The following is a 14,652-nucleotide window of genomic DNA, read 5'->3' on the forward strand; positions in this document are numbered from 1 at the left end:
AGTGCAAGTTGCCCAAGTCCTTTATCTTGAATTCAGAGTCTAGAAAACGTTTGATAGCATGAATTTCGCTAACATCATTTCCTGTCAAGAGAATATCATCGACATAGACAGCTAATAGAGTGATAGCACTACCATTGCGTTTGTGAAAAAGAGAATAGTCATTTAAAGAATGAGAGTACCCTTTAAAATTAAGGGCGGGCGTTAAACGAGCATACCATTGTCTTGATGCTTGTCGAAGACCATAAATAGATTTCTTGAGTTTACACACTGAATTAGGATTAGGTGCTTGTATGCCCTGTGGAAACTTCATGAAAACCTCCTCCTCTAGCTCTCCATGTAGGAAAGCATTATTGACGTCTAGCTGAAAAAGTCCCCAGTCTTTCTTTACTGCCACAGCCAACAAACATCTTATCGTTGTCATCTTAACAACTGGACTAAAAGTTTCATTGAAATCAATCCCTTCCCTTTGAATATCTCCCCTTATAACAAGTCGAGCTTTAAGTCGTTCAACTGATCCATCAGATTTTAGCTTAACTTTGTACACCCACTTGCAAGGTAAGGCTTTCTTGTCAGGAGGCAAATCAACTACCTCCCACGTTCTGTTGAGAACAAGAGCATCATATTCTTGTGCCATAGCTTCTTTCCACCCTGGATGTAAGATAGCCTGAGAAAAAGTATTTGGTTCTTGAATCTGAGAAAGTGAGTTCAGAAACTGCTGATTGGAAGAGGAGAGAGCAGTGAAAGAGTAGGAAGGTACAGAAACAGGAGGAAGGAAACAATGATCAGACACATTTGCTAAATGAACAATGTTACAGACATAGTCTTCCAAGTAAGAAGGAGTTTTGATAGCTCGAGTGGATTTCCTTAAAACTATTGGATCTAGAATAGGTAAGATAGGAGGCGTGAGACTGTTGTCAAGACTGTGAAGAGGGCTAGAATCAGACATGTGATCAGAATGAGGAATAGGAGGAGTAGGAGGAACAACAGGATGGACATCTGGAATTCCCATAGGTAAAGAATTAGAATCACATGAGTGAATTGGGGATGTATTCATAGGAAATATAGGACTAGGTGAGACAGACTTGGAGAAAGGAAAAATGGACTCGTGAAAGATGACATTTCGAGAAACAAAAATTTTGTGTGACTTCAAACTCAACACTTTATAACCTTTCTTCCCAAAAGGGTATCCCAAAAGAACACAAGGCTCAGCTCTAGGTGAGAGCTTGGATCTTCCTTGATTGAGAGTTGAAACAAAACAGAGACAACCAAAACATTTTAGGTGAGAGTAACTTGGTTTGGTGCCAAAAAGTTTCTCAAAAGGCGTTTTTAAACACAACACTTTTGTGGGACATCAGTTTATTAAGTAGGTAGCAGTCATTAAACAGTCTCCCCAAAATTTAGGTGACAAATTGGACTGGAATAATAAAGCTCGGGAAACTTCTAAAAGGTGTCTATGTTTTCACTCTACGATGCCATTCTGTTCAGGGGTGGAAACATAAGTAGTTTGGTGGATGATACCTTGAGTTTGTAAGAAAGAAGAAGACTCATTTCCAGATCCTAATTCCCAAGCATTGTCTGATCTTATCTTTTTAACTTTCTTATTGAATTGTCGTTCAACCATGGCAAGGAAAGATTTTAGTATAGGAAAAGCATTACTTTTAGTAGCTAAGAGAAAAGTCCAAGTGCCTCTACTATAATCATCAACTATAGTTAAAAAATATTTGAAACCATCATAGGTTGGTGTCTTGTAGGGTCCCCAAGTATCAATATGAATTAAATCAAATGGTTGAGTAGAAGATATATTACTACTAGGAAAGGGAAGTTTAGATTGTCTTGCCAAAGGACAAATAGTACAAGGAACATCAAATTTAGAACATACCGAAACTGGAATTTCATTAATGTTTCTCATATTGGATAGAGGCATATGGCCTAACCTAATGTGCCATAGCCTGCTGGTTACATCGGAAAAGAAAGCAGAAGACAAACAACTTGGCATATTGCCTTTTGATTGAAAAACTGAACTAAGAGAAACATTGCAAGACTTGACAGACTTGGGCTCTACTGGAAGGTTAGACTGGAGCACATAAAGACCTTTGTGTGAATCACCAAGGACCATGGGGCTCTTCATTGAAGGGCCCTGCAATAAACAGTGAGAGGAGTTAAACATTAAACAGTAATTAAACTGTTTACATAATTTATCCACAGACAATAGATTATACTTGAAACTAGGAATGAAAAGGACATCATGAATGATTATTTGAGTGAATAACTTGACCGATCCTGCATGTGTTACTCTCACTTTTTGAGAGTTGGGCAGATTAACAAAAATATACTTATCCAGAGGTAAAAGAGAAATAAAAAAATGTTTGTTGAAACTTATGTGCTCAGTAGCTCCTGAGTCTATAATCCAAGAATTCTTGTTGATGAAAGGATTCAAATGTTGTGAATGGAAAGAAAAGGGAATGGGAGTTGTACCAGCACAATTTCCAGATGCTATGGCAGTAGAATCACTGCTCTGTTCTCCTATTTTCACTTGATGCAACATCTGAACAATCTGATTCAGTTGGTCTTGAGTAAGAAGCTTACCCTTATCTCCATTGTCCACATTATAAAGAAATTTCTCACCATTTGCTTCATTGGAACAGGCAAAGTTACCCTGAACAGGGTTCTGAAAGTTTCTTTGCTTGGTGAATTTAAAATTAGGTGGAAAACCTTTCAACTTATAACACTTATCGACTATGTGTCCAGGTTTCTTGCAATATTTGCAAGTATTGTCAAACTTTTTGTTATCAACAGCATACCTTTGTCCTCTGAAATTATTTCCAGATGGTCTTTGTCCATTCATGTCTTGTTCAGCCACAATGAAAGCAGAAGATTCACCTGGATACTTAGCTGTAGAATGCATTTCCCTTTGTTTTTCCTCTTGCATCAAGAGTGCATAAGCATTAGCAATAGTAGGAAGAGGAGATATCATTAAAATGTTATCTCTAGCACCACAATAGCTGTCATTGAGTCCCATAAGAAATTGAACCAACCTTTCATCCTGTTTAGCCTTTATGTTTTTCCTTTTTGCTTCACAGGTACAGTTACAGAGACAAAGAACAAAAGCATCAAGACTATCAAGTTCATCCTAGAGCCTTTTTATCTTGGTGTAGTAAGTGGCTATGTCACTGGATCCTTGAACCAAATCATTAAGCTCCTTCTGCAGCTGAAAAAGCTTAGCTCCACTGCTTTGGCCAAATCTGGCCTCTAAGTTAACCCACAACTCCTTTGCCGTCGTCGAGTAAATGACACTCTCAGAAATTTCTCGTGAGAGTGAGTTCAAAAGCCAAGAAATAACCATATTGTTAGCTCTACTCCAAGCTTTGTGGAACTCAGACTCTGCAGCAGGCTCAGATGAAGATCCATCGATGAATCCTGCCTTATTCTTGGCAGTAAGCGCAATCAGCATACCCCTTCTCCAACCAGCAAAACTTTTTCCATCAAAAGAAGAATTCACCAACTGCATACCTGGTGAATCTGATGGCGAGATGAAGTAAGGATGAGAGGGATTAATCAAATCCCTAGTTGCTGGTTGTGTACCAGTAGTTACTTCAGTGGTTGTGTTTTCAACCATTGTTGTTGATGAAAAGAGATGAATGTCACACAATAAAAAGAAGAGAGACGAAAGCAGATAGAGTAGGATTTAAAGAACCTGCTCTGATACCATGATAAAACAAATGAAGAAGAATAGAAATTGGAACGTTTTTCTCTCTGTCTTTATCAATTCTGTACAGTGCTCATTATATAGAAAAGAAAGTCTAACGGCCTATACACTTGTCATCTATCTATTTGTTCCCTAATAACAACAAACTATACAGCTGTATAAAAGAAAATAGATATTATCTACATAAAGGATAATGATAAAAAGAATTCTAGAACCACTAAGATTGCAACAATTTTGTATTTCTTGTCACGTGCCCTTTGGTATACACACGTCTTGTTTCTCTTGCACAGTGGACACACTTTCCTCATTCTTCTTCTCAAGTAACAACTCTCCATGGTGATTGGCACTTTCTCCAACACGATATCCCTCTAATTGCTTACTTGGTATCCAAATTATTAAGGTCTCGTATTTGAAAAGCTTCAGAAAGCCAATTGTTATCCCATGGATGAACATCAGGAAGAAGCACAACCCACACCTTCCGTGGCAGTTCCTGTGCAGTTCACTTGGTCAGTGAAAAAAGCACTAGACGAAGGACTAATTCTTATGGTGGCTAAAAACCCACACTCTGCAAGAGGTAAATCTTTCTCTGCAGTTGATCCCATTACTATACATGATGAGACTTCTGAGTCTGATATAACTCGAAAGAGTAAATGAAAGATGGTTTTACCTACACATAAGAAACAAGTCCGACGTACGGTGGAAAAAAGGGGTCTTGTGGATGAAGGTTATGATAGTACTGGGGTCAAAAGTTGGGTAGTTTCATTTGAAACTCTAGGAGTACATGATAATGATGAGGGAGGGGGTGAGGAAAATTTAAGTGATAAGGGAATTACTAAAAATATTGAGGACTACCTCGATGCTTGCTCACACAGAATACTAAATTTCACTCAAAGGAGTGTAATAAGGGGCATGATAATCATTGGGTTTGGCGGGGACGAGATGGGAGAATTGTTGCTTATATTATAGGCACAGGGTTTGACTAACTTGTTCTTCCAAGGGAATAAGAGGAGGAAAATGGTTAGAGAAGAAACGAGACCGTTCTATATAAATGCTTCAGGGTCACCTATCTTGATCTCTAGTGTTGTAAGTAGGATGCCTGTATTTCTCAAGGCTGATGTTATTTCCCAGATACTGGGTATTCCTAACTCAAGTTGGTGTCATTATGTGAAAAGAGAATGTCCCACTCTAGATGGTTAGCCAAGTGCTCTTGAAATATCTCGCAAGTTTTCAAATGATCCTACTCCGGAGGATTTCCATTGTATTGATAAAGGTGCTATGTTGCTGTTAGACAACCTTCTTTTTTATGTGGTGCACAAAATACTTTTGCCCATGAAGTAGAAATGAACTGAGGCTAACTATTTAGACATCACACTCATGGAACTGTTACTCTCTCGAAAGCCTATTAACGTACCTCAGCTGATGTTGTGTCACATGTATCGCATATGTGTGGAGGATAAGAAGATACATTCCCTAGGATATGGGTTCTGGTTAGGAGAGATTTTTGAGTTCTTACATATTCCTGTGCAAACATGGCTAGTTCAGACTACCAAGGATGTTCTTGGAACTGTGAATTAGGTTGTTGTACCTGCTCCTTAGAGAGGTGCTAATGCACCATTACAATGATTACGATCTCAATTGGAAACAAATGAGAAGGAAATAACGGCTCTTCAGTTGTCACATTCAGCTGCTAGGGATAAATTGCATCTAACATATAGGGTAGAACAGGCTGGGTTGATTGAGGAGAATTCCCATTTGAAAGCTGAGTTGCTCAAGTCTAAAGCAACTTTGGAGACTGAACAATCCATGAATTCAACATATATAAAGGGCCTCTTTGAGCTACTTAAAACACATCCTGCCTTATTTCAAGCTCCTAGACCTTCCTCCAAGCTACCTTAATATTTTTGCTCACTATTTCATGTGTTTTGCCTTCTAGTTTTTTTGTTAAGCAAGTGATGTACTTATCTGACTTGATGACTGCGTTGGTGTTTTACTGATGTTTGGTTCTAATTCTGCTTGCTTTCTGTTTTAATTATGAACATTGTTATAGTTAACTAAGTGTTTTTTGTTCTTGTGCTAGTGGTTTTTCACTTAAGAAGGTATATTATTTTATCTTGTGATATATCGTCTAGTTCCAGGTTTGTTTTAATGATGTCAAAAGGGGGAAGTGATTGTGGTTCAATGCAGATATGTTCAATGCACATGAAACTGCTAATAAAGTTTGTCATCATCAAAAATGGGGAATTTGGTATACGCACATAAATTAGTATTTTGAAGACTGACAAAGTTGCATTGAACAAGTTGTGTCAACGTGATCTGTGTTCACCAAATATGACTAGGAGAAGGAATACAAAAAGAGTCGCAATCAAGTAAGAGTTCTGAACAAAGTAAGAAGCCTAGGTATAGCCTTGTAAGGTTCCAAGTTCTAAACGAAAGACGAAGCAAGTTCAAGTTGAAAATGGTTTGAGGAGTGGAGTTCAAATCTACAAATAGGGCGAGATTTTCTTCGTGGAAATGCTCGCACTTACGAGCAAGAGACAAGCAAAACACTGTCAATAATTGAGAGAGTTTTGATTACTTATTTTGAGTGCTGCGAGGAATAATTGANAACATAAGCCTTGGGGAACATAAGCGAGAGACAAGCAAAACACTGTCAATAATTGAGCAAAGTAGTTTATAATTCCATTGAGTTGTGTAATCTGTTGTAACTCGAAGCTGTTTATTGAAGCTGAAGTTAAAATTATTGTATTGTTATGTTACTATTAATCTGTTGTAACTCGAAGCTGTTTATTGAAGCTGAAGTTAAAATTATTGTATTGTTATGTTACTATTATTCTTAACTTCATATTATCAATTCGTTAAACGGTATATCGCTTGTACGTGTTTCTTAGGAGATTAACGGTGGCCATAACTCAACAATACTTTTTGTTTTTATTGGTTTGTTGACATTATCTTTGTGTGAACAACCAATGAAATGATTAAAAAAACTATATTACTGAACTAGAAATTATGACAAATAGATAAGAGGAGGTTGTTCGTCTAGTAAGCACCCTCCAGTTCCAACGTTAAAATTATGAGTTCGAGTCACCAAAAAAAATATACAGTTGACTTTCTTATACTAGCATATTGTACTATTTTAGGGTTTTGGCTGATCAGTGGATGAAATCATAAATTCAGCTCATAAGGATTCTTCAATAATCGAAAATGATCCTTCTTAATCTGAACTCCCACTTGGTCAGGTTGAAATCCTAAATTTTTCTTATACTTTATCATTAAGTTCCTTCAATATGTCCTTGAATCTAATGAATTTTTCTAAGGAATTTGTGTTATTTCTAGTTTCTTGTCTAGAAAAGAAATGAGAAAGAATTTCACTTGGTTTCTAATTGATTAATAATCTTGATATTATTGTTACTACCTATGATTGTTATAAAATGGCTAATTTCTCCGAACCTTTAACTACTGTTTTGGTTTGAATTCGCTAATCAGATTTCTATGATGATCGAAATGATCCAGGGTTTATTCATTCTTCATCTCAACTCCAGCTCGATTAGCTAAAATTACAAATATTTTTTTTAGAAGTTTTCTATGTGTGTCAGGCATCTATGGAGGTTTGAATTTAGTCTATTTTTAAGTTAATCTCGCTACTGTTATTATCAAGGGTTTTTGTAAGATGGTTAAGACTCTTATGCTCTCGGTTTAAAATTTCAATTTCAAGTCTTGAAAATCTTGAAATTCCATATAGGGATGTCCAATTTTGATATGTAAATTATATCTTACAAAAATTTTGCCATTTGTATATGTCAGTCGAATAGCATGTTGACGAAACAGTTTAATCCACCAACTATTGGTTCAAAGATAATATATAAAAATGAAATAATGCATCTTCTTATAGATGACGAATAAAACTGCAAATTCGACTATTATGACAATCAATAAGATGATAATAATGATGAGCATCCGAATAAGAAAATGCACAATCATCATCACACCAAGCAACAATCAAGGAAATTGATGCATAAAATATCTCATCATATCTAAATACATTTTTTTTAGTGTTTATGGTATTAACCTTTAGTTATTTTTGTGATTAAGTTATTTTAAGGAGTGTCCTCAGCCGAATCAGAAGAAAATGAAGGAGCTCAGTGGAAAACTAGAGTTAGAGCATTCACAGGTCAAATTTTGGTTCCAAAATAGGCGTACTCAAATAAAGGTATAGAATACTAGTACTCCCTCTATTTAACATTACACGATGTTTTTAGTTTGAATAGACTCTTTAAGAAGACTACTTACTCTAAGAAAGCAAAATATGTTCTTCATTACAAACTTTTAATCAAATGTCTTAAAATGAAGTATCTCTTTAATGGTTTGTTGTTTATGTAAAATTTATTTATTTTAGTAAGGATAAATCTGAAAGAAAATTTTCAATTTCTTATTGATTTGTGAAAAACTACATATCTTAAAACAAAGTAAAAAGATTAAAACAAAATATTTTGAAACGAAGGTGACAATTTTTATTGTCTGCATTTATTGAAAATTTAATGTCGAACAATAATCTGCAAAGAATAATTTTTACTATTATAATAACTGCATTCACACTTGAGTGATAAGTTTTCTACGATTAATTAATACGTATTCACTTTTTAAAATCATTATTTAGGGAAGTTCATGTAGTTTGTTGTGAGTTAAGATTATTATTAATGTAATTAATTGGCTAAATCCATTAATTTAGAACTAGCTAGCGAGTCCATCTCTAGCTTTTACTATTTTGTGGATTCAAACTATTATTCCCCTGTAGAACCAAAGTAAACCCGATGAGAAATCATCACTTATACTAACATGTTGAAATGTTTTATAGTTTATGATGACAAACGGAAACAAATATGAATACGGCTAATAAGATGTAACATCCCGCCTTAGCAAAGAGCTAAATTTAGAAAGAATTAATTTGGAAAGAGCTAATTTGAGATTTGTTCAAGTTAAGCTTAAGTTGTGAGTTTTGGATAACTTCAAATGATCATAACTTTCAGTACATAATGAGTTAGTTGGCACATAAGATATCAAATGAAAGGTAGTTGAATCCTCTTTCCAACGCTACCGAGTTTGTTAAATTCTGAGTTCAAATGAGGGAGATATGCCCGTTTGAAGTCAACCTGTCCAGTTAATGAAATTTACCTGAATTAATGAGGGGTAATTTGGTATTTTCCTTACCCCACCAGTTTTAAAAGTTTTTAATAATATTTTAGGGGTCTAAACTGATTTGGGTCAGTTTTCCAAATCCTAAAATACGCTTGGGGTTTTGAGAGGAGCTCAAGAGGAGAAAAGATGAGAGGTTCAAGGCGTTCGTCAAGATTCTTGAGATTTGTCGAGGAATTTCGCCAAAGGTTTCATTCCTAAGAGGTATGTAAGCTTCCATAGTGTTGGGTTCATTCACCCACACATCAATCATGTGATTTATATCCATAATTTCATTCTTGAGGTTGAATGCTTTGAGTTTTTAAGGTTGTGTTTCGTTCTTTGGTACTAAAGTTCTTGTTGAGTTCTTGAGGTGAAAGTTGCAAATGAGCGTAGTTCTGGTGTGGGTTTTCGCTGAAAATATCCTGGATTATGATAATTCATGTATTTTGACCTTAGATTTGTAGTGGGTATGAGTTGAATCGAGATTGGGGAGGAGAAAAAAAGATCGGGCAAATAATTGTGCCCAGGTCCGCGTCGTAGATGAGCTTAGAATCTTAGTCCCCAGATAATTACCCCTTCTCCGCGTCACGGAGAGGATACAGAGTCCTCAGCCTCAAAAAATTATTCCAAAATTTAATTCCATCTCCGCGTCGCGCCAGTGTTCTTTAATTTGGGTCTTCGCTCGTTCTTATGTTCAACTATCTTAACCTTCCTAAATCATTGAGAGGTCCTACATTCCAAAGCATAATTCTTGAATTCACATTTCAAATTCAAGATAGAGTTAAGAGTAAAGTTCAAGGGAGTTCTTTCGAGTCATTTTGAGAAGTCTTTTACAAACTTTTTAAACTTGTTTTAAGAATTGAGTACTTGAGTATGAGGATGAGGAGAGTTGAGTTTCATTTTTCAAAATGAATATATGGGAACTAAGTATTCCCAAGAGTAAATATTTTATATTTAAAAAAAGAGGAAACTTTGATTTCCAAATGAGTTATGAGGAGTTTTGAGCACCGTCTCTTTTAAGAGAACCCTTTTGAGTAATAATCTCAAAGTTTGAGGATGAGGAAATGTTTTTAAACATATGATCATGAGTTATATTATTGGGAGTAGTATTGAGCACCGATATAGGGACTAGTTCAGACAACTCAAAGTCCTCATAAACCATGTACGCCAATGTGGGTAGAAAGGGTCATACTTTTAGATGATTTCTTGTTGCTTTTTGAGAATAGATTAGTGGATCCACTTAGTTGAGGATGTCTTATACTCCGGCAAGGTATAAGACAGTTCTGGCAGCGTGGGCGAGACGTTGTATCATCATATAGCTAATAATGATGGTTGTCGGTTAGAGAATCTCCCAAATTGAGTATATTTTTATCTTTCCATACAAATAAGAGTTATTATTGTATTTTTAAATACATTGAGTTGTTATCTATTGTTTTACGTGCTTTATATAAATTGCATCTTTATTGTTGTTTTTATATTGTATTGAGTTGAGTATCCATGAGTTAAGGTTGGGTTGAGTAGAGTTGAGGTGAGTATGTTTCATTCTTTCCAAGTTCAAGCTTTTATGTTATGTTCAGAGTTCCCCTTACATGCTCGTGCATTCAATGTACTGATGCCATTTAGCCTGTATCGTTTCATGATGCAGATACAAGTAACCAAGGTCATCAACAGGTGCTTCATTGATACCATATCAGTTCAAGTTAGCTTTGGTGAGCCTCCTTGCTTCCGGAGGATTCCATTTACTTTTTAGCTTTGATAGGATGTCATGGGTCTTGTCCCACCTTCCATCTTTGTCATTTAGAGGCTTCATATATAGATAAACAATAGAGTTTGAGAAGTTTGTTTCATTTATTTTGTTAAATGTTTTAAAGACTTGAGTTGCCTATTTCTTCTAGTTGAATATTATATTATATTCTGAGTTAATCATTTGAGACATTGATTTAAAGCTTTATATTTGAGTTTATCTTATGTTGAGTAAGTCTTCCCCTGAGGGTTGGGCTAGGCCAAGGGTTCGCTTGGGGCCAGAAATCGTTCTCGAGTGACGACCATGTGTAGGTGTAGGCTCGGGGCATGACATAAGAATTCTTCGAATGATCAAAAATGATCCTTCCTCAACTGGACTCCTGCTTGGTTCGGTCAAAATTCTAGTATTTTCTTATCCTTTTATTTTAAAAAAAGTTTTCTATGTTCAATTTATATGTTTGTGAATCTAATGAATTCTTGTTGATGAGTCAGGAATCTCAACTCAGTTAGGGCTTATTATTTAATGATTTAGTGTCCTCAATGCCTTATTTGTGCTCATAACTGATGTTAATGTGTTAATATGCAACAATGGAGGATTAAGGGCAATGCAAGGACATTACGATGTGAAAAGAAGTTCCTTGTTCCCAGTTCTTCTAGAGTGTATTCCTGAAGTTAGAGAGTTTTTTTCACATTATTACATTGTTGAATACTTTTGGAGAAGATTTGAACCTCAGATTTGAGATTTTAGGATTCTAGCATTAATCTTGGCATTGGGTATTGTAGATCGTTAACAATTCAAATGGAAAATCTTGTTGGTAACGATTTCTTACTTTCCGCTATGTTGGGCTGAAACCCCTTAACCTAGGGGTGTGATCATGTAGTCAAATGCATTAATTAGCTAATGGGTGTTATTAATTGTTGATTTTAATGTTGATTTGAAGTGGGTTCAATCATTTGTTCATGTTTTAATTGATGAACTATAGTTGAAAATTCTGTTCTAGCTTAGCTCTATATGCTTGTTTGAGCAAGAGGTATTAGAGTAGAATTATTGATTAATAGTCGTATTGATTGAGTCTTTAAGATCTAACTTGAGAAAGTGGGTTTGATTGCGTCTTTACAAACCCATCTTGAGAAAGTGGGTTAATTAAGGTATCGGGTTGTTTAGTAGTGTCAAGCTTGTTAAGGTTTGAGAGAACTCGCTTGAAGCATGATAGTTGATCGAGATATGGCTATTGTATTTAAAACCTAGCCTACCCATTGAGAGTCAACAACTTTAAGCAATTAGTAACTACCCATTATGCTAAATTAACATTCGATTGAACACATTCCTAAGGTCCAATCTCCATTTGCTTAATTACTTTTTCGTTGTCGTAAATTAGTTATTAAATCCCCCCTATTTGATATTAATCATTAAAACTTCATGATTTAATTTTATGTTACGAAACCTTTACTCCTACAAAAAATTAGAACACGCGTTTACTTCCTAATTGAATTCTTTACCGTATCACTCCCTGTGAGATCGTCCCCAACTCTTAGTTGGGTTTATACTTGTTAGACAGGCATACACTTAGAATTGGATGAAGTGTAGTTGAGCATTATAAAAAATGGCGCCGCTGCCTGGGAGTGGTTTTTAGAATTTTTTTATTGAAGTATTTGCGTAAACTAATTTTGTTGTAGTGGAATTTTCTTGTTCGTGTTTCTTGTTGGCTTCTCTAAAACAGGTGAAGAAATGAGTGTGAATGGGAGCAATGCAAGTCAACTTGGGAACAATGATGACATCAGAAACTTGCATAATGTCAATGAGGATCAACTGGGAAGTTCGGGTGCTATTCGGTTGCCTCCAACTGTAGGTAATACGGTGTTTCATGTGACCAACATGATGTTGTAACTGTTGAAAATGAACGGTCTCTTTGGGGACTTGCTCATGAGGACCCTCATGACCACATCCGCAACTTTGTGGATGTGTGTGGATCGTTTTCTTTCAAGAACATCACTCAAAATTCAGTCCGACTTCATTTGTTTCTCTTTTATTGAATGGGGAAACAACGAAGTGATTGAATGGGTTGCCAAGGGAATCTATCACTTCTTGGGAGGAGCTCACGAAAGTGTTTCATGAGAGATTATTCCCTGTCTTGAAAATGGTTAAGTTGACGGATAATATTCAAAACTTCAAGCGGATTGATGGTGTGCCTACTCATGAAACATGGTTGAGGTTCTAAAAGTTTCTTCTTCAGTGTCCTACTCATGGGTTGCCGAATAATGTGTTATTGTAATATTTTTATCAGAGTCTCGACACGAACAACAAATGTGTCTCTGAACAATTCATTCGAGGTGGAGTCATGAGACAACCGTTTGACATAGTGTCTGCCCTGCTTGATGAGATGATGAAAATTAATCATGCATGGTACACAAGGGAAGCTCAGGTGTCTAATTTAAATCTTTGGCTGACAAAGGAACAAATGGAAAAAAACCAAGAACAAGATGAAAACATAGCCAAGATAATGACCCAATTAGACCTATTGTAGATACTCAACTCTACTCATCCTCATACTCAAGTACTCAAGTCTTAAAACAAGTTTTAAGAGTTTTGCGAAAAGACTTCTCAATTGACTCAAAGAACTTCCTCAACTTTACCCTTAACTCTATCTTGAATTTGAATTATGAATTATGAATTCAAGAGTGATGACTTATATATGCATGATCTCTCAAGATTTAATGAAGATTTTAAGTGTGAATATCATGTAGGAAACATAGGTACGATTCGAGGGAACGCACACGAAAAGAAGGACAGAAGGGTAGGGGATCTGGCGACCCTGGCGCACTGAGTGGCGCAGGTGCCTGCCCCTAAACTACTAAAGGTGGTTGGGGTGCATTGAGTGACGTGGTGTGCCATGCATTAACCTACTGAAAGTGGTCTGGGGCCCACTGAGTGGCGTGGCGCCCCACCCCTATAACCAGGTTTTGACGAATTTTCTTGCTTCAAATTCATGTTTAACTCCCGTAGAATCGAACGATTTCCTTCAAACTCTTTTAGATTCTTAGAACCAACATAATTACAACGAAATCCACTCAAAATTACTCAAGAACAATACTCAAAACACAAGATCCTCATCTTAAGAACTCAATGAAACCTCATATCAAAGAATGTAGCACAAACCTTCAAGAACTCATCAAGAAAGTCAATATACCCAATCTTATGGATGAAATTCGTAGAATAAACTCATGATTGGTATGTGGGTGAAAGAACCCAACACTATGAAAACATACATACCTTAATTTGGCGAAACAATATCCTCGATTCGCAAGAACTCTTGACGAACGATTGAACTCCTCCTTGTTTCCTCCTCTTGAACTCCTCTCAAAACCCTAAGCGTAATTTAGAATTATGAAAACTGACCCAAATCAGTTTAGACCCCAAAAATATTACTAAAAAGGTTTAAAGCCGATGGGGTAAGGAAAAGACCAAAATACCCCTCATTAATTCGGGTAAATTTCCTTAACTGGACAGGATGAACTCAACCAGGCATATCTCTCTCATCAGAACACGAATTTTAGAAAACTTGGTGGTGTTGGAAAGAAGATTCAAAGGCCTTTCATTTGATATTTTATGGGTCACCTAACTCATAGTGCTGAAAGTTATGGTCGTTGGAAGTTGACCCAAAACTCACAACTTAAGCTTAACTTGAACAAATCTCAAATTAGCCCTTTCCAAATTAGTTCTTTCAAAATTTAGCTCTTTCTAAGGTCGAGGTGTTACACCTACCAAGCCACCCCCACCCAGGTCATTCATTTTTATGCCACCCATACCAGTACCCCCCCTCCCCCAGGCCATTCCTGTCAAAAAAAATTATTTAATATTTTTGGGAAATATTTCAAATTTAAATTTTTTTCATCTTTTACGCCAACCCTACCCCTACCCCTACCCCCCACCCACACCCACGCCAACATCATAAAAAAACCTTTAAAAAATTGATTCTGAAAAATATTTCAAATTTTAAAAAAAATCATTTTTTTTTTGCAACCCACACCCC

General features: G+C 36.1%; 1 protein-coding gene across 1 annotated transcript; it reads right to left on the bottom strand.

Annotated features, from left to right (window-relative positions):
- Positions 1-2,019: 2,019 nt before the first annotated feature.
- Positions 2,020-3,019, bottom strand: LOC125876816 (uncharacterized). Its single transcript, XM_049558074.1, has 2 exons — positions 2,476-3,019; positions 2,020-2,137 (listed from the first exon to the last, which is right to left on the bottom strand). Exons 1-2 carry the CDS (start codon positions 3,017-3,019, stop codon positions 2,103-2,105), a joined length of 579 nt encoding a protein of 192 aa, XP_049414031.1. The 3' UTR covers positions 2,020-2,102.
- Between the last annotated feature and the right edge of the window lie 11,633 nt (positions 3,020-14,652).

Source organism: Solanum stenotomum, chromosome 9, assembly GCF_019186545.1.
Source record: "Solanum stenotomum isolate F172 chromosome 9, ASM1918654v1, whole genome shotgun sequence".
NCBI classification, from domain to species: Eukaryota; Viridiplantae; Streptophyta; class Magnoliopsida; order Solanales; family Solanaceae; genus Solanum; species Solanum stenotomum.

Excerpts from the sequence above, each read along its gene's own strand:
- LOC125876816 (XM_049558074.1), bottom strand. The coding sequence starts at position 3,019 with ATGGGACTCAATGACAGCTATTGTGGTGCTAGAGATAACATTTTAATG. Across the intron at positions 2,138-2,475 it reads AGCATCTGGAAATTGTGCTG|GGCCCTTCAATGAAGAGCCC; the intron begins GTACAACTCCCA and ends TGTTTATTGCAG.